The 25,112-nt window shown below is 34.9% G+C and overlaps 1 protein-coding gene across 1 annotated transcript; it reads left to right on the top strand.

Annotated features, from left to right (window-relative positions):
- The first annotated feature begins 10,390 nt into the window (after window positions 1–10,390).
- On the top strand, window positions 10,391–23,328 carry LOC145764693 (uncharacterized). Its single transcript, XM_082576343.1, has 3 exons — window positions 10,391–11,390; window positions 14,391–14,498; window positions 19,952–23,328. Exons 1-3 carry the CDS (start codon window positions 10,458–10,460, stop codon window positions 20,147–20,149), a joined length of 1,239 nt encoding a protein of 412 aa, XP_082432469.1. The 5' UTR covers window positions 10,391–10,457; the 3' UTR covers window positions 20,150–23,328.
- The last annotated feature ends 1,784 nt before the right edge of the window (window positions 23,329–25,112 follow it).

Here is a 25,112-nt window from a genome sequence, read left to right as displayed (position 1 = left end):
GTGTTTCGCTGCTCCTGGTTAATCAGATTAAATTATTTAACGCTGAGCGTACTTATGCATTACTCTATGTTTATAAATTGTATGATATTGTGATGTAGAGAAGGCGGGGCAAAACGGACCCTCTAAGAAAGAAATGATTTTTAATGGGCTGGTTGCCAATCAAAAGGCCTGCTGATAGGTTGTGCTTGTGCTAAAAATTACAGCTGATAGTAGAACCTTTTTCGAAAAAAAATAATCATTTTTGCAGATTTTTGTACGAGGCAAAACAAACCTCAAGCGGGGCAAAGTGGACGCAGGTGTCAGTTTAGCCCCATAGTTCTGTAAGGTAAAATACCTGGTAAATTCATAAAAAAGCACTGCAGCTGCTCAATCTGAATGGTGATAGACCATGCATAAATTGGCCTAATGTATTTCATAATATGCTACCTGACGATTTTTCAAGCCGGTCGAAATCCTCGTTAGGCTCTTTAACGAGGTAGTAATGTCTGCCAAATCAATCTATTTTATAAACTTAGTTCTGTTTTGGTCTGGTTCTTGAGAGGTCCGTTTTGCTCCAACAGTTCGCATAAAACACTTTTGAAAAAAACATTGCATAACTAAAAAACTCCAACTGTTTATGATTAATAAAGAAGTATTTCCCTGCAATTGCGCTTGAGCAACGCATTTCAAGGACAACTCTTTATATTCAGTGGCACCTGGCTGATGGAAAGATTCACAGACAACAATCGAAAACTTCAATCTGCCAAAATCGGAACAGAAAACCTCTAGAAGTATGGGAAACTGCCATGATTTAGCTCTTATAAGCTCTCAGTCCGCAGATAAAAATTCAATCAAATACATTACTGAAAACGCGTGCCCTATGTTATCAATTAGGCTACCGGTAGTTTAGTTTAATGAAGCGCAGTTGAGCAAACTAATCAAGCCATAAAATTTTGAAAAAATGGATAAAAATTACATAACAATCACATAGTTAAGCGCTCCCTTTGATCTCCTACTGGACACAAGCTATTTAAGATATTTTTGCCAGACAGGGAACGGGAAATCAATAACAACTTAACTTCATAGTGGTAACGGTTTCCTAAAATGAATCATTTGGTGTTCAGGCCAACGACCAAATAATTAGGCATGTTTTTGTTTTTCCAGATTGAAATCTCCGAATTGCTTTTCGGAACTTGTTTATCTTAAGATTCCTTGTGTGATTTTTTTAACATATTTGTGGCATACCAAAATATATTTGGACCGCGAATTATAAAAAGAAAAATAGGACGAATTTTTTATTTTAAACTTTTAATATTTGAGAAGATTTTGTTTGAAAGTTTATTATCATATTGGTGACAAATAATATTATAGCTTTGGAATTGGCATATGTAATAATAATAATAATATAGTAATGATGTTAGATATAGTGATAATCATTTTTTTTTTTTAAACTGTTAATAGCATATTGATAAGCCTATGCAATGGAATGGTATACTAGAGGGAAAACCATGGTTATAGGATAAAAATGTGTGTCAGTGTCAGAGGGGTAAGCACAGTTAAACTGAGCGGATTAACCCATTCCCTACGTAAATGACTAAGAGCAATTTCACACTTAAACTTAAAACTTTCGAAGTAAGATTCAATGGGGGTAAAAATGGGCACCTTTTGAACATTTAGCTTATTTAGAAAAGGATTGCCATTCTTCATTTTGTTAATTGTTTACCTAAAAAAGATTCTTGTTTTGAATGACAGCACGACTGATTCGACGCAAATTAGAGTTATAACATGGAACACAATTAACTGAAAATGCTGTGGAGGTATAGCGCGTTAGAGCAGGGGTGTGCAACGTGCGGCCCGCGGGCCAAATGTGGCCCGCGAAGAAAAATTATGGGGCCCGCGAAGATGTGCCAATTTTGAATTGTGTGCGGCCCGCGAAACATGTTTATACGGTAATTTAGTTTAGTCTGGTACGTTTGAACAATTCATTGTGGAGTGGAATATTGTAGATTTCGCACCTTTTGTTAACCATTTTAGAAGTCTCCCACCGGCCACCGCCAATCCATTGTATTTAATTTTCTATTCTGATGTCTCTGGATTTATTTATATTCAATTGAACACTGAGAATATGTCCTTATAATGTTTGTAATGTATTGTATTGAGTTTAAAGTTAACCGTTGTTATTGCGTTCATAAACGTAGTTGCACTGATGAGAATTTAATATTCGAAAACGCGTTCTGCAACACTGTTTTTTGCACTCTGTAATGCCAGATGCAGATTTATCTGTAGCTTTCCATCACGCATTGAAGCGGTGATCTGATCATGAAATTTTCTACGGTTCGAGAAAAAGTTTTCTCTGCCTATAAAACGTTGAATGGTAGTTTAATCAATTATTTCTAAAAATGTATGGTCACATAAAAGGCATTATGAACAAAGTACGACTTTGGAAAGCTCACATACAGACAGGACATCTTTTCCACTTTCCAACTTTGAGAGACTATGGAATGCATCCGGAGAAGAAAACTAAATTTGAAAAATTGTTGTATGAATTTTTGGCTCGTTTCAAGGACTTTAAATCTCATGAACATTTGTTTGATATATTCTCTTCACCATTCAACACGGACATTGACAAAGCACCAGCTGATATCCAACTTGAACTGATTGATCTTCAAGAGAAAAAGGATTTGAAAGCAAAGTATTTAAAAATGAATCTTGGCGATTTTTACCGAAAACATTTCAACTAAGATGACTTTCCACATTTCAAAAATCCATGGCTTCAAAAATGGCACTTTTTGGCTCAACATATTTGTGAGAACATTTTTTTCTAAAACGGGCGTCATGAAATCTCCCTATTGATCGGTTCTGACAGACCAACACTTGGAAAATGGACTTCGAATTGCGATCACTTCCATTAAAGTAAATTTGGAAAAAGCCGTCAGGAAAAGAAGCCAGCTGCAAACTTCTCACTGAGCTCGTTTAAAGACAGTGTGACAATAAATATGAATAGCAGTTTTCTTCAGAAATTTATGCGTCCTAACTTATTATTTCTGGAAGGAGATAACCCCTAATATAAGAATAACATGAATAACAAGAAAAACTACTTTTTTGTGCCTGCAACTACTAGAAATCATATGTTAAATAAACGTGCGGCCCGCGGTTTCACCCAATTATTTATATCTGGCCCTCCTGTAACAAAGGTTGCACACCCCTGCGTTAGAGTATAGGAACTCTACAATTGGAATAGAATTATTTCTTGAACAGCGACAAGTGCAAATTTTATCGTTTGATCATTTGCTTATACACATGGTCAAAAAAAAGTCAGCTATTTTATTGTTGATAAGTTAACCTATGGATTAAGAACAACTGTTCAAATAGTTGATAAAATTTTTTTATGAATCAACGCCTATCCAATACCATAGCACGACCGGCAATATGACGAATTGCTGACCACAAACGCACGTCAGCAGGTATATTGTTGATCAACAAGGAACAATTCATTTTCACACGTCAGTTCAATTATATATTTAACAAGAAATCGATTTCAATCAACAAAGTTAAGTAGGCTATTTAATTTAAACTAAAAGCAAAATGTGAATAAATATTTACGTGAGAATTTACAATTCAGTTGTATGACATAATTATACGTAGGCTATAGTATATTCTTTTCTATAAAATAAACAAACAAATTTTGTGTCATTCCAACTCTTGCATGCTTTAATAATACTTTTAAGATTTTTTATTTGGCTAATTTGCTTTCAGTTTGGATGAAAATCATCATTTAAATGAAAATAGATTTCCAGTGAATATGATCAAAATATTTTGTACCTTAGACTTATAGCGACTTATAGGTTGCCATGCCCGGACTGTTAATAATGAAATATTTTTAAATGTTTTGTGTAATTTCAAGTAAAAAAAAGTACCTAATTTCTGTGTTGTGGATTTACTGTGAAGCAAAGAATTTGCCAAATAATCTATTGAGTATGAATTTTTGTTTTGTAAATAATAATGTTTTGTTTTGATTAAAAAAAATATGGTTTCAAGAAACCATGTGACTGATCCGAGCGAAAACTCTCTGGTATCGTAAGATTTGTAGCCGAAACGTTTACAACAAGTTTTTGTTTTGAGTTTAACACCTGTTAGGAAATATTTCTTGAATAATTATGATTAAATTATGAATAAAATAAAGCGTAACTTGAAAAATGCTTAATACAACAGTTTATTATATTGTGACTAAAATACCTCCTTTTCAGTTATTCCCAAAGCGCAATACTAACATAATTGGTCTGTTCAAAATTGATTCACCATCGGATTTATACAATCGTTGGTCAGCATTTTGACAACAAAATTATCAAATATTCTGAATCATCAGAACAAATAGCCTCTTGCGCAAGAAATGTGTCACCAAAAATATTCTGTTGTTGAATTTGAAAGTTTATATTTTTTTTTCTCAAAGAAAATATCATTATCGTGAAAAAAGGAAGTATCGTTTTGTCATAAACACTGTTGCGGAATATTTTTTGTGTAGCATAAATTTTTCATAATTATTTGTCTTTTGAATGAGTTTGAAACAAAACATTTAGAATTTAGATCAATAAAAAAAACTTTCTTTTTGTTTTATTATTCACTATTTTTTTTATTTGTTATTCTCAGGGCTTTCACCACCCGGCTGTGCATTGTGCAGCAGGCAAGCAGAAGTGTAAGATGGTTAAATAACCATATAAAAAAATATAAAAAATTGTATAATTTTTGGAAGTTTTAACGTAGTCTATAATGCTAACCTATACTCTACACATAAGAAACAATAATGGCCTACCAATTAAAAATAGATGTACATCATGAAAATAAGGTAATAAGGAAATAAGCATATCCGACAATAGCCTAATAATACCGATCAAAATAAGATGCACAAAAAGTAAAAGTGAAATCGAAATCAGAAGCTTGGTTGGGTTCAAAATCACATGTCATCTAATAAAAAATAAAAAATTTGAACTGTTGAATAAAAAAAAATTGAGAAAAAAATACTTTGACGTTTGTGTTTAAAAGGAAAAACTCATAAACTTTTTTAACTTTGTATTTTGCATATTTTTTCATTTTGTCAATATGCTTCTTTGTTGTGCCATATTGCTGCTAAACAGCTAGATTTTACCTGTTTTAGCCCCTTGATAAAGTCTGCAATCGTGCTGACTAACAACATGTCGGAAATAAAGTTGGTTATTATTCTCAGCACCTTGTTGCTGCCTAGTTTGTAGCAGTCAACAAAATAATGCAAGATATTATTTTATAAATTAGGCTAAATGCCAATTGAAAGGTCTTATTCTGTGTTTAATCGGTATTGCTTTATAGAATCATTTTTAAAGTTTCTGACCCTATTTCAAAATTTTTCCCAATGTGAAGAAGTTTCTTTCAAGGAAAATTGAATGCTCAGACGTTCCATAACAGACCGTACAAACTCTTTGAAATATCATGTCCTCCCATATGCATGCTGCAAATATTGATAGTATTTTTAGTATTGCGTATTTTCCAATTCAGTAGCGATGAACACCAAAGTCAAGTTCGGCCGTATCCAGGAAAGCACCTTTTAAAAAGTAATATTTAATGTGATTATAAGGAGCAACCGCAATTGCAAATCAATATCTATTGATACTTTAATCAAATACTAAAAGATAGAAACAATTGCAACAAAAAAAACATTTTAACCAAACGATGACGTTTGACTTACAATTTGAAAGTTACACCACACCGATAGCAATGTAATAAAAACTAAGTTGTAGGTACTTCGTATAATTAAACCGAGATAAAAGAAAATGGACCTTATTGAATGTAGGTTGGTTATCTCATAAATAATATGAAAACTTTTATATTGTAGTTCTCTTCCAACTTCAGCAGTAATCCCTACTACAGTACTTGTAAGCCTAGTCCTAAGTAGATTGTCACGAGCCCAAAAAAAGTGCGCAGCACATGCACACATAAACGCACGACTCTGCATTTATGAAGAATTATTTGAGTGTAGGAATCTTTATACCCTCACAGAAAAGGTTTGCTTAGGAGCTTAATCCTAGCAGTACGCCTATGACGATAATTTGGTCTTTCTACACCACTCGAATCATTGGGAAATATTAAAAAGGTCTCGTAAACCTGGGCATGTCGACACTTTCGGCATATCTCCAGAGATGTAGATTGAACCTCAGCGAAACTAAAACAGTGACGACAGCCTTCCACTTAAACAATTGGGAAGCAAAGCGTAACAACACCGATGGAAAAACCCTGTTCTACTGCCCAAACCCCAAGCATCTAGGGGTAGTCCTGAATAAATCGCTCACTCATTATCAATATTTGGAGTCACTACGCAAAAAGATCTCAACACGCACAGCTTTGCTGTGGTGTCTGGTCGGCTCAGGCTGGGGAGCCGGAGTTGACACCCTGCGCATTGCCACCATTGCGCTAGTTCATGCTATAGCAGAATAAAGTTATGCAGGTTTTCTAAATGTTTGGTTAGATTGTAAATTGCTTCCTAGTTAATAAATCAACTGTTTTTGCGCTGATTTATCTCAGCAGAGGTTGGATATGTAAAATAATTTACTGACATTTTTACTTTTACTGCAACGTTAAATTGACGTAGTTCAACCATTTTTCTCATGCAACGTATTAAGTTACAATCCCAGACAGCCACTTTATCTGGTCCAGATCTGGTAAATATCTGGCCAGATCCGTATTCGATCTGATAAAGACCTGAACCTGAAAAAGTGGCTGTCTGTGGTAAGTTTACTTTCTATCAGCTGCTATCACCTAGCGCTCCGAGTTCGCGTGCATGGTTGTTATTGATAGAACAAATTAGTTGCAAATCAAACTGTCTCTCAAATACCTATTGTGATGTTATAGCCTCCAATTTTCTTTTGTGCAGATTTAGGCAAAATTTCGTTCAGTCGCCTGAAGCAGACTGCGCATCAACACGGGTCATCTGCCTCCATGAGTCACGGTGATGAACAAACTCGCCCTGAGTTGTCAAGTTGAGTTCGGTTTATGATGCCTGGATGTTGTCATGCCATCCTCTTGGTGGTCTACCTCGTTTCCTTTTTCTGTTGACCTTACCTTCCATGCAGATTTGGTTGGGAGCTGCAGTGCTGACTAATTAACCAAATGGTCTTTTGCTGCTCCTGGTTAATCAGATTGAACTATTCTACGCTGAGCGTACTTATGCGTTCCTCTATGTTTATGAATTATATGTATTGTGATGTAAGCTTATTGTAGATCGTACTATTATAGAATTTGATTGGCAAATAAAGTTATTCATGAGTTATTTCGTTCTCTTTCCATATTTTGATCTTTCAGTATAGCCAAACAGTTTTAGAATTTTTGATTGCATTGTTGCTGCAATTTGGGTGTAGCTTCGTTACAGCTAGAGTCAATAGGTCTTCTATTTTGTTCAGCAGGTTTTAGACACACACCAGGTTTGCAGTTTGCTCAATTTCTGTTCATATAAAATTAATTGTTATTGAGCAAACTGATATAATGTAAAGAGTCAACGTGCGAATCAAGTATGTGTATGAAACTTGCTAAAAAAATGCAAACATCCAAAAAAATGGTCAATCTTGTTTTGAGCAAAGAAAAATGCGTTTATAGTAATATTGTACAGTATTATTTAATATCGTTTTCATGCAATAAAGTAGTAGGCTATAGGCCTACAGATATTTTGTAGTATACCCTACATAAGAAATTAATACATCCAGAAACTTTGTAAAACACAGCTGCATATGTGTTAATGTGAAGGATTTGTCCGCCCCGATAGCTCAGTTGGTTAACGCGTGACTTTTGGATCAAAAAAGCTTCAAGATTAGGCGACGCTGGTTCGACTGTCGGAGTGTGCGCTTGAGCAACGCACGTTAAGGACTGCTCTCTATTCAGCGGCATCTAATGGATGGAATGATTCCTCGGAAACTTCACTCTGTCAATCTCGGTGATCGGGCCTGCGTCAGTGATTTAAAGCCTCTACAAGTATGCGAAACTGCCAGGATTAAGCTCTGCAAGAAGCTTTCCCAGTCCGAGGATAAAGATTCAATCAATCAAGGATGAAACTGACGTCTTGATTTCACTACCCAAGTCAAGTCTGGTTCGAAGTAGAAATATCACAAGCGAAATATCAACTATTTGGCAGTTTTGATCTCCAACTGTTAGCTTGCAACCGAGAACGTCTACTCACACAAATGTGTTGAACCAAACAAGCTCAATATTTACTTTGCCAAGTTTTACGTTTCTCGAAATTTGTTTTTATCCAGTTGCTTGTGATACGGCACGAGAGAATAATGTTGCTGTCGGAAAGAAGCTTAGTCAGAATGCAGGCGAGCTGGAGCCTCATCAGGATTCAAGCAGAAAGGCGTGAATAGCAATAAATCCCTTACAATTGCGCAATTGCGAAAGCGGTCGTTGGATTTGCTAGAAAGGAAATGAATGAACGCTCGAACTCGACTGTATCAGTAATTGTTATACTCTTCAGGCAATAATACTTCTGTAGTTGATTTAGCAATTACGACGCAGCAATGCTTTTAACTTTTCTGCTTGGCTTTTGGTTGTGAAAAAATCCTGTCTTCATTGAATTAAAAAAAATGCAAGTTGCATTTGTATGATTTATCTGCAAGCCAAAACTAACACATTGTGCAACAGCTGTCGCGGGCCATACAAAAACGTATCGGGTTTGGCCGGCTTGTAGGACTTTGGACACCCCTGACTCAGGTCTCAGGGCCTACCTGATGAGATAACGTCTCTTAGCAGCCAACCGCTGTGGCGAGGTATTAAGCTTTAGAAACGATTTTGGTATTCGAGAAATATAAATATTTTTTGGTAACCTAGAGTTTTAGGTTATTCTTTTACTGGGAGTTTAGATTTTATTGAATTTTTTACAAACATATTAACAAATTCGTTTTGTCAGTTTTTAATTAATCGATAAATTACAATCAATTTCTACCACGCGAACAGTAGACTATCGCTGTTTCGATTTTTTGTGCCCTTTAACTCGGAGGTTTTAATTCTCGATGGATCATAATAATAATTATTTAGCATCAGCATCATTTCTATTTCCTTCTGTCATCAAATCATTGTTAGTAATAACTCTAGTTTTGTTATCAGTAAATGGATTTGGTTGTCTCAAAAACGGTTTGTTTCAACATCGATGGACTCAGCTGTTGTTTTTAAAAATTTAAATTTTGTTTCAAGTATTGTGAGTCTTCTTTCAGCAATGCTGTTTTTGGGGAGATCCGAGAACTAAAGGCGTGGTTACGTTTCGACAAACACCACATAATACAAAGTTGTTCTTGACAAATTAAATATTCTTAGGCGTAGAATCAATGTAAACAGATTAAGGTGGTTAAAATAGGCCTACAAATTTCATGATTTAATGTTGAAAGGGTGGAAACCAAGATAGCCACTGTTTGATGAATCATATTTTGCTTACGTGTGGTTGTTTTTATCTTTAAAAATTGACAAGTTATAAAAAGAATTCAGTTCAACAATTTACATATTTCTTTATTCTAATACTTATGTTTGATTGCACGTGCTGAAGTTTTGTTGTTTACTTTACTCAATCACCTGAGTAATTGAACTTTTTTGAAGCTACGGCCATCTTGTTTACAACATGAGTGGTCTCTTTCTGACACTGTCAACTGTTTGTCCTTCCTTGACCTCTGCTCCATGGAGACCAATACCTTTAGAACAGTCAGTTAAATTGATGTATTTTACCACATCGCTTTATGTTGTGACCGATTTTTTACAAAGTGAAGAAATGCTTGTCTAAGTTTGGACAAGAACTCGACAAATAATTATAAAATGTCTTTGAAGCTTGAGTTTGAAGTTTCGTGAAATGGACTTGAGGTTGTTTTTATCAATTACTTGTTTCATAATAGCAGTACTGAAGCAACTACGCATCTGAATCTTCGAAGCTTTGTGACAAATAACACAACAGATTCTAGTTTATTTTGCTTTGCATTTTCTGTTCAACTTTTGAAAACCTAGACGTGACAAGATAGTCATCCTTCGGTAATGGCAATACTGGACATTTTGAAGTAAGTAAGAATCTTTACCCCTCCTTTGACTCCTATAGGATATGATCCTGACTGGATGTTTAACCTCAGTTGAGACAAATAGTATAAATTGTTTGAATTTGTTTGACAAATCAAAATGAAACCAAAAGTTGTTCAAAATGCGTAGCTTCGACCATACCCGGAGGCGTTTTAGTGAAATAGCGGTTTGTTTGAATCATATATTGGATTTGAAAAAGTAAGAAAAAAGAAAAAAAATCTGACTGTTTTTAATGAACTGATTTTGCTTTAGTTGTTACATTAAAATTTACGGTAGGCTACTCTAGTTTATAACGTCTTTCTGTTGTTTAAAGAATTTCATAGTACTTTTTTTACAAACCAAAAATTCTACTACTTCCATAAGCTGAATGCAAGTATATTTACAGCTGAATGACGTAGCAGACTTGAAATAATATGGGAATAACACACAACTACCAAGACGCAGAAAATCAAGGACTTTATTATATGTCTCCCGGTGCCAGTAGCACAGCATCAGATACAGCTACAGGCTTCTGTATGGCCAAATCATATGGTATCATAACTCCCGAACACTATGCGGCGGATGTCGCCCACACTGATGTGAGCATGCGTGGAGGCAATAGTCCAGCAGTGAGTCACAGACAGCATTGTGCTAAGTGGAGCGAGCGATCAAGCAACAGAAACACTAGTCGGTTTTACAGTGAGAAAAAGTATGTGGAACAAGGTGGAAATTCTATTGGACCAAGACTAGTTAGTGAATTACCAATAGCTGCAATGAATGTGAGTTCAATGATCTCATCCCCTGTTGCTACTGATTTAAGTCAGCATACGGTCAGCAGCAACGCAAACAACTTGCACCTAAGAGACGGTAGTTATACTAAAACCTTCCCTCACATTGTTTTGCCTTCACATACTCAACATCAAGCAGTTGCCAGGAGTCGAGAGACATTTACTGTTCCAGTTTCAACCTCAGATAAAGACAACAAACGTTATAGTATTGGCGAGTTCAAACACACAGTATGGGGTGGTTTTGAAGCTGTCCCCCCTTTAATTGCTGATCAGCAACACATACAGGGGCGCCCTCACCAGCACCATCACCCTTACGAAGCAACGTTTTGTTCTGAATGCAATCCAGCTGGTATTTCCCCTCATGCAGGGGTTGGAAGTTATGAAATGAGCCCCTTGTTGCTGAAAGACAATGACGCGCTTGTCAAACAAGAAAGAGATCTCCGTCACCCAGCAAGTATCCAAATGAGATGGGGAGAAAAGAGCTCCGCAGCTTTTGACAAAATGTTGGGTACCATGTACAAACCGACGGTAGAAAAAGAACCTTACTATATGAAGCCACCCCCAGTGGATTTAGATGAAGTGAGTACTAAATATATCTTCACTATATGTTACACCTGTTAACTTTAAGACGGAAGAACCTCATATACAGTAGGTTAAACCATTTTACCTACGTTTACTATTTGAAAAGATGTTTCCATTAGCCTGCCGTCAGTTAAGGTTTTATTTCGAGTTGGTTCTATTTGAATTTTTGAACAATCATGTTTTGTGCAGGTCACATGTAGTTGTCTTGATTTTGAATAATGGCGCAAACCTTTCGGTAACTTTGAGCATGATGAAATTACTAACTTAGCCTACTAGACATGACCTTTGTTAGCGGGTTAACAACCATACTTTGAGTTACTTGATAGGAAAGCAAAATATTGTGATAGAAAAAGCACTTCTGTTGTAGACTCGTGTAATTAATACGTTTTAGCAGCACTGACTTTGCTTGCTTTGGTTTGTTGTACATGTAGCCTATTTGTTTTTTCAAGTTGTAGCGGAAAAGACACGGACTAATAAGTCTAACTAGATTAGCATATGCTTCAAAGCAGTTTGGATAAAAAGCATACACTTTTTGGGTAAAAACCACATATTCTGCAATAATCCACTTTATTTCAAACCGCGTAATGCTAACCTAAATGATTATAGTCCGAGATGTAGGCTACATGTCAAACGAACCAGATGGGCCAAATCGTCCCCTGGAAAAAATAAAGCATCAAAATTGTGTCTGGTTAGGAATCCATGTTTGTTTAGTTTTATTGCAAAAGCAAGTCATCAACTTGTTGTATCATTACCGAAAAAACTTCTTTTTATTGTTTATTAATGTTTACTTAAATCTCGCTGGTAGTGACAATAAATAGACATATAATACATTGGTGGTGTGGCAAAATTCCGATTAAAGTTCTAAAAATGTGTAAAACTTCATCGTTTTATTGATCCGCTACACTGACAACCAACGCAGGCTGAAACGTTGCTGTGTTGTGGATATGAAGCCTACCTAGACGTGGTTAGTGATACTCTTTCTAAAGGAAGAGCTTTCTAAATTAACGTAATATTTAGACGAGGAGCAGAAAGCTGTTTTTAAAAAAAACGAATTTCCGAAACGTGCCCACGGCTGTTCTGATATTGGTCTAACTTCCTGTTTCATAAAGTTGTGCAAGTTAGTTTTCCATGCTCACGAGCTGTGGTGCTTCTCTATGAAAAACAACGTCACGAATGCAGGCAGACTTTACACGTCACAGAATTATCTACACAGTCGTATATTTTTTTGATTTTCGAAGCTTTATGTGTTAAAACCACTTCTAACTTGATGTCTGGTTTGAATGTGTTTTATACTTTTTACAATGAAGAAATTTAAAATAAAAAATATAAAAAATGATCTTGTCTATCCTACATCGATATACTTCAATGGTGTACGTTCTGCCACGTTGCTACGATGTCTATATTTGCAGCGGTGTTACCAATTTTTTTTTGATAAATTTGTGAGGTGATAGTTGAAGAGATGACCGCCAGCGATATGTTGTTGTTAATTTCAAAACTGAATAATAGTTTCTGCATCTTGTATACTGTAGGTATGTTAGCACGGTAAATATACGTACAATCGTGTAGTATCAGCCTTCAGCAAGTTGCAAGAAAATTTTCCTTGTGTCAAATCGTTGTGTGCAAGTTCATAGCAAAATGAGATATTTTTACACTGAACCAGCCTCTGATAAGTGACCGCAGATCCAGCTGACTTGCAATTTTAGAGCTTAGACAACTTTGTCGATTAGAGATTGGCAATATCGTGGTAGAAGCTTCACACAAAGAAAAAGTAACAAACAAAAGGCACTTTCTTCTTACCGTCGTAGACTTGTTTTGAATCTCGTGTGCTTCGTTCGCTTGATGAGTCATACAATGGCAGTCTTGATAGATTCAGCTGCTGAGACAAACCAGTTTTACATTTTTTTAATGTTTTTAGATGTTGAATTTAAGCAAAAATTTCATTATTTTACAAGAGTAGACTCCGTGTTTGTTTCGCAACGCTCAAACTGTTGTTCGAGTTTTTCCTTGCACATTCAACCAAACCGACATTGATCAAAAAATTCCTATTTTGTATTTTCTTTGCCTAGGCTTGTTATGGTCAACGGGCACGTACATCGCTCGAGTCGAGTCTAAATAAAACTTATCAAAAACAAGCTTGCGACATTTTATGATGAATGTGTGAAAACACCATGACAGGAGTGTAATTTTCGTGTGTTAACTATCTCATTGTTATCGATAGTGCATCATAATTTTTCACTTGACCACATCAACTATATTTCTGTCATCAAAAATACGAACATTGTGAAATGATTTAACCAAGAACACTTGCTCATCTTAAATCGCTGATCTTTTAAATATTTTTTATCAAAAAGATATTTAGCTGTAGGTTCATTTATTGATTTCTGGGTTTATTTCAAAATGGCGTAAACATTCAGAAATTTTTCTCTGTCGAGTAATTAGATGAAATGGTTTAAAGTAATGCAGCTTGTTTGTTGTCTTCGAGATGACAGGGCTGTTCGTAAAAAAATATTTTGATATTCCCTTCATTTGGGCAATAATATAAATCGTATTTTGTTTCTTGATCAACTCGAAACACAAACAAAAGGCACGAAACAAACTGGTGATTTTGAGCCTGTTTTTTTTTTAAAAAGAAATACCAAACATCAAGTTGACGAGTGTTTGAAACAAAACTATTTCGAAAAATCATTAAACAGAACAAAATTTTGCTCGTTTAGACGCAAGGAATACCCTTGAGTTAAATTCTTTTAAGTTTAGGTTTCTCGGCAGGCGATTGTAGCAAGAATTGACAGCGATAGACGCCGTGTTTCGCCCATGAGACTTCTTCACGATTCTTTTAAAGTTGTTTGTCTTATGAACATTGAAGCTTTACTGTATTTTATTTCGAAACAATTTTCATTACTCCGAATTCTTCCGTGCAATCACTTAGAATCGAAAGAACATTCGTTTCAATCAGTTTTCCTAAATATTTAAAACTAAACTCGGTGTTGTTGTTGACAGCTTTCCGAAGATGAAAGAGAACGAATGAGAGTGAAGAGAGAACGAAATCGTGTCGCTGCCGCCAAGTGTAGGAATCGGCGAAGAGAATTGCTTGAGCGTTTAGAGAAGGTAAGCTTTGAATTGCAAACTAACCATAATTTCTGTTATACTTAAACTGGTGAGTTTGCGTGGACATTTTTGTGCTGTTACGTTTTGCTTTAGGTTTTTTATACTACATCAAAACAACTGAAGTAAAAAAGTTACATTTCTATGGCCTATTTGTCTAAAATTATCAAATTGTAGCCTATGCAACTTATCAGCACTTTTGCCTACAAGCTACTTCAAGTTTTGCTGAGACTTTCAGCAAGTGCAATCTTGAAAAAAAATATGGCGGAAGCACTGCAACCCTCTCAGTTCATCACAGCAACCTTTCAATAACCTTTCGTGAACCTTGAAGCCGCAAGTACATAAAATGCGGAAAGTTTAGTTTCAACAATATTCGTATTCCATTAGTACACACACAGGAAGGTGACCACCTGGTCTTATCATGATCCCATTGCTGCAGCTGATAAAGTTGATTCTGCTCAGCTAGCAGTTTTGCGACAGAATGAAGTGAATAGAAAGCTTGCCAGATAACGCCTTTATAGATCTTTCGTAATTTGTTTCCTTTCAAAGTTTTACACTCAATTAGCCAATATATCCAGAGCCACACAATTTTCCTCGACAATGCATAGTTTTTAATAGAAACTTTCTTTTGAGTGTCTTCGTTTGCGAGTACAAATGAGTCATCGTAAAAAAAAAGATTTGCAAAACCATACCAACCGAATCGAATCCTAAGCTCAAGCAGTAAAACCATGGGCTACATTTATTTTTGAAACTTTGTTAATTGTTACTCTGTTGAACAAGGGCATTCAATTATCAGGGCAATCAATTATCAGCATTATTATTTATCACACATAAAATTTATTTGATGCAAAAAATGGATAAACTTTAAGCTTCGTTGAAATCATATCCAGAGGCAGGATTAAGCACTAAATGGTTTCTCTTTGGAATGTTTTTCTTCATACGTAGCTAAATTGATTTTTGTTTTCCTGACAAAAGAGCACAGTGCTAGGCCGAAAGCGTTCAATCTATTTCTTCGCATAAATTTGTCGATATTTTAACCCAGTTGATTTTCATTGAATTATGTGTTTATTAAATGTGACAAATATTTTATACGTTTTTTCCAAGCAAACAATGCATGTGTCTCAAATTTACAATTTACTGAAGAAGTCTTCATTGTGAACTTTTAACTTTGTGTTATATTTCGAACTTATTTATCCCATTCGTTTCTAGAAAGAAGCAAAATGTGAATAGTGCGAAAAGACATAAAAGCATTCGCGTTGTAAAAGCAGCTTTTCGTAATTACACGCTTTCTGTCTTTAAGGAGATGATTTTTTTGAAAAATAACTTGGAAACACTGTGATAGGAGAAGGTTATGAACTTTTTTTTAAGTGTTAAACCACTTTAGAGATTTTAATTTGCAATTAAAAACTTCAGAAAAAATTTGATACAAAGAATGCAACAAAGAATTAATTGTGGCGAATAACTTTTAACAAAGTAATCTGCTTGAAAACCCCCTCAAGTACGTCGCCGTACTTAAAATCAATTCTTGCTAAGTGGAAAATCTTTTCCACTCTATAAAATTAAGGAAATAATAGGTGCTTTTGATTATTATTATCAAAGATTTATGCCATAATTAATACAACGTTGAGATATTTATAATTTTTCCTTGTTTAAAACCCATTGTCCTATAACTAGATTATGTTGAACCAAAGAAAATAACGTTTTTCTGGCAAAACTGCAGTTTCTTGTTAGGTCGTAGTTAACCGGAAATTGGCGAAGAACAAAAGAAAATCATTCCATGCCAAATTTGAAACGTTGTAATTTATAAATTTTATAATGTTTGCTCATATCTCAATGGCTCGTTTTTTTTTAAAGTCGACAATGCGCCACTTAATGTTGTGTGATGTTAAAACAACGTCACTGGTGATAATAGTGATATCTAAAAGAAGAAATCCAACCTGAATACCCACCAATACTTAAAAACAACTGTGTTACAAAAAAGAACAGACGATTTAAGAGGAGTTGTTCACAAAGCGCTGGACCTTACGTATCACTGGTTACAAATTATTTCAAATATCAGTAAGTAGACATTTTAAAACGGAAGTGTCTAATTCGTTTTGTTGCTTGCTACGTACGGTATAATCAGGGGGATAAGTGCATTGGAATTCCTTAATAACATAGGCTACAACCCTTGTCTCCCATGGCAGCAACCTACTAAACTTCATCACAATATAGTATCGAATAGCACCTTTTGATTTAAAATTAATTGAAACTTCGACACTATATTGAGTTAAATGAACAAAAGTGGTTAAGTTTTGTTTACCATCTTCATGATCTTTTCAGAATAACACGACATTCTAAATAGGTGAACTTTCTGTTTTAAGCTTATTTGGCTGGTTAGCTACAAGCTCTTAAAACCCAACAAGTCCATCAATATTTTTGTGTTTATGGACGTCCTTTGTGGATTAGCAGGTTAACGCCACAATAATACAATTAATGGTGCCTTGGGTTGTTTCAAAATTTATTTCGAATTTTGCGAGTGAAAGATAGAAAATGATTTCTTTCAGAGTGATTTCCAAAACTTCATTTTTTTCCAATTAGAAGTGTCTTCTGAAGAAAAGTTGACAATTTTTGTATACAATTTCTGGCCTTTATAGCAATCGAATTCGTTGCCAATTCGTCTCATTACCACATAAAGGTTTGCAACGTAGCCTACCATGCAATGAATATTTAACTTTACTGAATAGATGCCAAAAAATTTGTCCTCATAACTTCAATTCAAGTTGCACCATTTCTCAGGAGTGATTTGCATAGAACAAAAACTTGCCTAACACAAAACATGAGAAAGAGTTGTTTGTAAAATTGCTTTAAGACTACTTTGGTATCATTAACTTAGTTTTTATGTTTCTCTTCCATGTGATATTTTGGTTTATGGAGAAAGCTAAACACCCTACCAGCAAAACCCATCCGTTTTACACTTATGCTAAACCTCTGCAAAAAAAATACAGCCAGCTCCGAAGTCATGCAAGTTTTTTTTGTTATTATATTTTTTGTCGTTGTTATTATCCAGGAAAAGCTTAAACCTTATCAGAGCATTTACATTTACACAAATAAATAAAGGATCAAGCTTAAACACATCAAATTACCAGAACAAATATTAAGTCAAAACGAGTATGCTTATTGTGAGCACAGTCTCAACGAATCGCTTTGGCAATGAGTTCAAAAAACTTTAAAACTTGTCGCATTTAGCGTTTGCTAAAAATCAAACAAGCATGCTACTGCTACAAAAGAGTGTCGAGACAGCTTTGAGATATAGGAGGTTAAAAAAACTGTTTCACTGCCACAACCATCAGAAGCATCAGCAACCTATCGCGTAAGAGAAGCTTGATAATTGCAAGAAGTTATCAAAAGATGGTTTACCTCTCATTAATGTCACGAAGGAGGATGTCGTTTTGGTTGAGGCAAAACACGTTTCAGCAGCAAACCAGGTATTCTGACCTGGTGGAGGAAATCGAGTGTTTCATACATACACAAAAAAGTGAAATACAAAAATATCACCGCTCTTTTGTTTGCATCCTGACTTTGTTTTCTAATTTAATCCTCTGCTGTTGTGGTTACCAAGCGTAAAAATGACGTCATTATATCCCTTTTTGGAGAAACCTGATCCTTTTTGAAGAACAACCAAATGAAGAGTTTATTTGTAACTGTACGACACGTAATAGGTAGGCTCAATAATAAAGAAAGTTTCTCTACAATATTAAGCTTCGCTTTTCTGTGTAAGTTTAACTACTTATCAAAGTGATGGAAAGACATAAAAAGTAAAAGTAAAAGACTTATGTCAAACAGATGCCTCTTCTGAAAGTGTGCCAACAGCAGACCTCTCACATGATTGTGGCGCATATATGACGGAGACATAATACTCGTCGCTGAGAAAATCAGTGCCTTTGCAGCAGACTAAAACAAGTCTAGCCAACATCCGATCACAAATAGTAAAGTTTAATCAATCAAGAATACTGTAATACTGTGAGATACTGAACGCCAAGGTTCTGAACTCAATATTCACGCTGAAAGTACCTACATTTCGTCAAAAGCCATATTAACTGTGATAGAGATCATACCAACAAGCCAAAATAGAATCACTATTTTGTGTTCAATTTATTCTGTTCAAACCAATTTTTAAATACTAAACAATTGTCTTATTGACTTTGACCATACAAACAAGGAAGCTCAGCTTTTCATCTACAACTATCCAGGTATACTGCATACCGCATATATTTTTACTGAGGTACCAGAATAGTATTGAGGTAGGCTACCGGTATTAATGTTTCTGATAATTATTGTTATTTTTCGTAATTGTTTACAAGATGCCAGAAATCACAAGTGGAACGCAAAAACTGTAGGCTACAGAATGAAGTTTGCTTGATATGACAGTCTACAATCAAATTTAGCATTACAATCATCGTAGAAATATCATCATTGCATCACCATTACCATTCCATAGAAGTAGAAATTCCAAAATAGTGACGTCACTTTGCTTGTGAATTATTGAATTATTGTTTTATGATAACCACAAACTGCGGCCAAACCTGTCATACTGTGAGACGTATGTAGATGGTGTTGTTTCGGAGTCTTCATAACTTGTTACAGAAAGTCCCCATTCAATACATTCAAGAGCTCAATTTCACACCCACGCTAAAATTGAGATGAGATAAACTACCGTAAGTGTTGGTTTAGGTTACCTGAAGCATAAGTAAACAATTTCACATCGATGCAACATTTTAAGACGTCCAATTGGTGAAGAATTCTTTGCCGAAGCACTTGAACAAGAATATCATTACCAGCAACGTCATATTTGTAACGTAGAACCAAGCTTTCAAATGCTACCTGTTCTGTTGTTTGCGAATATGTAGCCAGCGGTAAGCAATACTGTTCACCATGTGAGATTTGTTAGTACATTGTCAGTGGAGGATGCAGAAAAATCTTATCTGAAGACGTTGTTAATTCCATAACGTTGCATTATATTAGGTTGACCTACTCTGGTTTACTCTACAATAGAAACGAAAATAGGCCTATGAATACATCGCTGGAAAAGCGCTTGAGACGTAAATAAAAGTAGGCTAAGTTTGTAATTTTAAAGTTAAAAATAATTCACTCTGGATTAATTTTGTGCTGGTTCAAAACTTCGGGCTAGTTTTAGCTGGCAACTTAGCTTACCCTTGACTTAATTAAAAGTAACCTAACATTTTGGTGATGGTTTTTAAAAATGTTTGCTTACACTGTTATACAGTATAATTCACTCTACTCTCATCATTGCATTCCGCATACCGTATTTTTGAAGATATCTAGTTTAATGTTACCAGCAAATGTCACTACCGTCAGAATCACAACAAATGTTTTGTTTACACAACCACTGTAGCAAAGACTGCAAGTTCTTGTCAATCAAATCTCATGCTGCATTAACCTATTTTGTATTTTAGGAAGCGGAACAGCTAGAACGAGAACAAGAGGTTCTAAGAGACAATGTAAAGCGACTGCAAGCTCAAAAGAAAAGACTCGGTACGATGCTTGACAGCCATGAGCCAGGATGCTCAAACAACGTTGATGAAAATGCTGCAAAATCCGCCTCCGTGGATGCCGAGTCATCCATCAAAACAGCATCACCACAGTCACTCTAAGCCGTAGATTCGAAAGCCGATGCAATATCTTTTTCTGCTCATGATAAATCAAAATGCGGACGTCAACAGGTGTCTTTGTAGGCACCAGAGGCATTAACGAAAACACTTCATGCATAGCTAGCTGTACCGGCTGTTCTGTTCGCTGAAGTTGCCTATAGTTTATTGCTCCAACTGTCTACAACATAGGCTACATTGTTTTTGATTGATATTGTTACTGTGTATTTTTATTATTTTGTAAAAATTAATGTTCCGATTGGTTTGAGATATGCTTTAAGAACGACTTTCTGTGCATTATCCATGTCGTTGCCAAGTAACTGTGTTATTTTGTGATTGCAACTATTCAGGGAATATTTTCTATCATTTTTTGATGATGTTAAAGAAAGCTATAAGCATTTTGAACTAACATTTCAGAAAGTTATTCATAACTGCTATCTTTTGAGAAATACGCGTGTTTGATTATTTTTACTGGATCACTGTCAAATACATCTAATTTATTACTTTATGTCTGTACAAAAAGTAATCAGATTTTTCACGATGAATTAATAGCCTGCTGTGTATTGAAGGTTCTCAAACTGAGATCTATGGATCCCTTGGGGTGCGTGCGCAAGTTTTAACCCTTAGGCGGTTGGACTCCTGGAGTCTTGCTCAGTTTGGGGGGGGGGCTGTCAATTCTTCTTATGCTTTTGGAGTGATATCTCTGTTATTTTTTAAGGCACGGTTTCAAAATTTGGGATTCACTTTGTAAAACTATTCACGCAGAGCATATCCGAAAATTAAAACTATGTAAATTTTAGAACTGCTTATATACGTTGAAATGTTGATGTGACTTATGACGTTTGAATTATTTGGTATTTTTTGATAGAGTAATGAAAAACATGCATTGCAATGTTGTGAATAATTTTTTTTTACAAAATCTCAATTTAAATCATTTGATTAACGAGACATGGGCCAAATTAATTGCTTTCATCCAGCTGGTGGGAAAATTTTGAACAATAGAATATGAAATATTTCAGAGGATGTGCTGAGAAATGCCTTATATCTCTCAATTTATAACCTTTATTCGCTCAAAATTTCAGCTCAATAGAGGTGAATAAAAGTTAGGAAAAGTCAAGAAATCTCGTAGTCGCAGCCTCAGTGGTTTTAGAGATACAACTGTTGATACAAAAAAGTTGAATTGACAGCCCCCCCCCAACCTTCAAAGGGTCCGCGCAACACTTTTTATATTTATAAACTTATAAATTATGTTGACCAATTTTCCTTCTAAATGGTTCACCTTTGTTAAGTTATTAATTGATATCTTCACCTTAAAAATTAACACTTGTTAACATTATAGTAAATAATTTAAAAAATCATAACTATGACTAACAATTTTTCAACATTGTAATTTGAATGGACAAGTAACTTATTACTTATCATACTCTGCCTTTATGAGCAACAAACAAAATTTTATATCATGCATCAATATTTTTGTTACCTTCAAGCAAATAAAAATAATTTAACTGTTATAAATGTTCGCTGTGTTAATGTGCAGAAAGTAACACGTACAAACACAATTTGCACATAAGATGATTATGCAAATCTTTGTGATGTCAGTTTCATGTAATTACAGTATTTACTGTTCAATGTGAAAAAACAAATTCTAAAAATTAATTTTAAAGTTTCTAAAATAACTTTGCTCAACAAAAATAACTAAAAAACTGACTCACTCGAAGTGACGTACAAGCATTTTTTCCAGTTTTAACGTCGTTGCTGCTTGAAAACTTTTGTTTGGCTTTCCGCAACTTGAGTCGAATGAAGTTAATTGTTCAAACCAACGTTGGCCACCAAACTTGTTAGTATGCACGCAGTAATGTTACATAGCCTACTTTGTTTTCACGCCTTTATGCAAGTTGTTATTGTTGAAGTGGATGCTGTCAATTCTCTAAATAATAAATACTTTGCAAAATAAAATAAAATTGCAACATTTTTTTTGAAATATGATATTTACATAATATGTGTTGCTGGTTTGACTAATTTCAATACTAAAAGAATTCTTTTGAAAGTCGTTTTTTCTTTTACTGTTTCTGTATTTACTTTTTTCACAAAGCGTCGTCATTCTGCTTGCATGGAAGTCTTTGGAGGGTAAGGTTTAAACCAATTCTAGATTTTTGAATAAAAGTTTTCAAGTAGCCTAGTGTTATTAATGTTAAAGTAAAAACCTTGCATTGTACACAAAGTTTGTAATTTTATTTTCTGCTATGTGTATAAATGAAAATCCAAATAGGCTTGTACTGTTTTTTACATTTCCAGCTAGCAAAATTGGTCATCTTTGCATTGGTTTAATTGACTTTGATTTTATGTCACTGAACATAACCCGCTTTATTAAAATTGCAAATTTTAGACTAAAATTGAAAACCGTAGCCTAAGCGGAAAAAGTTTCAGTTTCACATCGTTGTAAGAGTTGGAGGTGTTGAAGCGATGTGAAAGCGAAAACTTTGCTTCATCATCATGAAGCAGAGGTACGCAATAAATTTTCTTTGAATGAACTTCAACAAAGTCCACTGAAATCTATAGCCTACGTCTTACGTCTGATGTTTACAAGTTCACAATATTTTGCGAACATTAGCCTACGTATAACTTACAACCAGTGTTGCTGCGTAACCTTTCAACCCCCTCGATTTCAGCTATTTTAAGCCTTGGAAATGTTTCTCGTGTGTTTTACTTTAGTGAGAATGTTTTCGGTTTTTGTACAGTCGAATTTGCAAGCCTGCATGCACAAGGAAACCAAAGAAATCATTTGTAGCTTTTTATAACTTAATTAAAAGTATTCAAGGACAAAAATACTGTTTGTGCAGCCGTAGCCTTTTCTGCATTGTTTTTAACCTAATTGTTCTATTTATGCATTTCATCATCTACTATTATTACTTACGTTTTTGTCGATTTATTAAGCATTTACGAACAAAATTTAAGCTATAATCTGATGTATGGTATTACTATTGCATGCAATTTTAATAACAGTAAATGTTGAATTCACTGCTTTTGTTCCAAAATAAATAAAATATAAGTTCAAAAAGTTTTCTCTAAAATACATAAGTTGGCAATTCTGACTTGAAGACAAAACTTCTCGTATGTAATGAGTGAATATTGAATCTTTAATCTAGATTTATAGTACAGGAAGTATTGTATTGAAACAATGTATTGCACCCTACGGTTTGATGTCATAAAATCATTCAGTTTACGAATTAAAAGTTTGCGTGAAATTGATGCTTTGACCATTTAACTAGGCAACACATTTTCAAAGTTAACCCAAAATTCTGAAAATCGTAACGTAAGTAGCGTAATTTTTAAACTCAGATCACCATACAAGAAACTCATTTTAATACAAACACACATTTTCATACAGGATCTCTTTGTAGGCTCTGGTTGGTGCTTTAGCAAAGGGGTTGACAACCACCGGGCCGCCCAAAACCAATGCATAATTGCTAAAAAAATTGCAATATTTTTATCAACTGGGGGGTTGCTAAAATACAGATTTCATTTTTAATAATTAGTATCGGTAAGCGCTTGCTGCAAAAATACTCAAACAAAAAAAACAAGAATTTCATAAAGTTTCCTTCAAAAACAGCAACGTATAGGCCAAAACACAAAATTACGAAGTAGGCTGGGCATAACAAACACACTACGGGTGTCACTGACTTCCATAATCCCTATAGGTCGAAACAAGTTAGGCTATTGCTGCGAAACAAGCCTAGGGCTTTCATTGTTAAGATGACTGAATGAGTTGTAATATTTGTGCATGCAACAAACATATGTATTTTACCGATGGCCGGTCCGCAATATTATGCCTGCCTCAAACCGCTTTGTAGTTCGAAAAAGGTTGCCTACCCCTGTTCAAGCAAACAGTGCAGATGTCATGCGACTCGGCGTGAATTGGTCAAGTAGCACATCTTCACTGCGTCAAGTGTCTAATTGTGTAGACGACATCAGAAGAACGGGATTTAAAAAAAAAATCTTGGCAAAGTTTCTCATCGTTGCTTCAAATGCAATATGCCTTTATGCCCAAAGCACATGTTGAAACTATGTATGTTAGGCCATTCATGACATATGTTTGTCAGAAAATGCTTGTAAACTGAATTTTTCATAACTTCCCGATCATTCGATGTGTGTTGATCCAGAATTGTGGTACATTTCATTTTGAATATTGAAAAGTAAAATTAACTTTTCTTACATTGCCACGACATTGCTAGACTCAAGTTAAACAAATTGACCAAAAAGCAGCCAGCCTAGGCAGAAAAATTGGCTTTCATATCGTTTCAACCTTTAGTTACATTGAAAAGCATTAAAAAGAAGTTATTTTTTCTAATTTTAAAACATTTTGGCAGGTTGAAATGAAAGCTAGGCTACACTCTGTGAAACGCCTGACAAAGCAGCTAACTGGAAATCGTGTTACCTATACTTTTAACCGAGCCAGCAAATCAACCACTTTCAACAATGATTTGACGTCTGCAGATGTTGAATCAATGTCAAAATTACCAATTTTATCTGGCTGGGAAAGAATGAAGTTTTTTCAACCAGAAAATCAATCTGCGAACTTTGAATCAATGTAAAAAAACTGATTTGCTGGCTGGGATCGCGACAGCTACGGTACTTTATTTTTTCATTCCTCTTGCTTTGTCCTGAGATTGAGAGATACTACGATGCTAAGCAAGCATGACCACATGCGGAGAACCCATTAGTGCAATTCAATAACCTCAAAACCTCTTGATGTAGCATGAATATGAAAAATACTGTATTTATTGTAAGTTAGAAAAAATAATTTGTTTCAAAGTATTTTTTTGAATGTTCACAAATCATCAAAATTAAACTTCGAACGAACGAAATCGGACATAAAATGACTAGGCCAAAATGCCAGAAAAATGCGTGCTTTTAGATCTATTTTGCGACACACGTTTTCAGAATGCACATTACACAAACTAAGCTATTG

Source organism: Aplidium turbinatum, chromosome 2 (assembly GCF_918807975.1).
Source record: "Aplidium turbinatum chromosome 2, kaAplTurb1.1, whole genome shotgun sequence".
NCBI classification, from domain to species: domain Eukaryota; kingdom Metazoa; phylum Chordata; class Ascidiacea; order Aplousobranchia; family Polyclinidae; genus Aplidium; species Aplidium turbinatum.
Note: the sequence above shows the minus strand (reverse complement) of the source record. Positions and strands in the feature narration are given on the sequence as shown.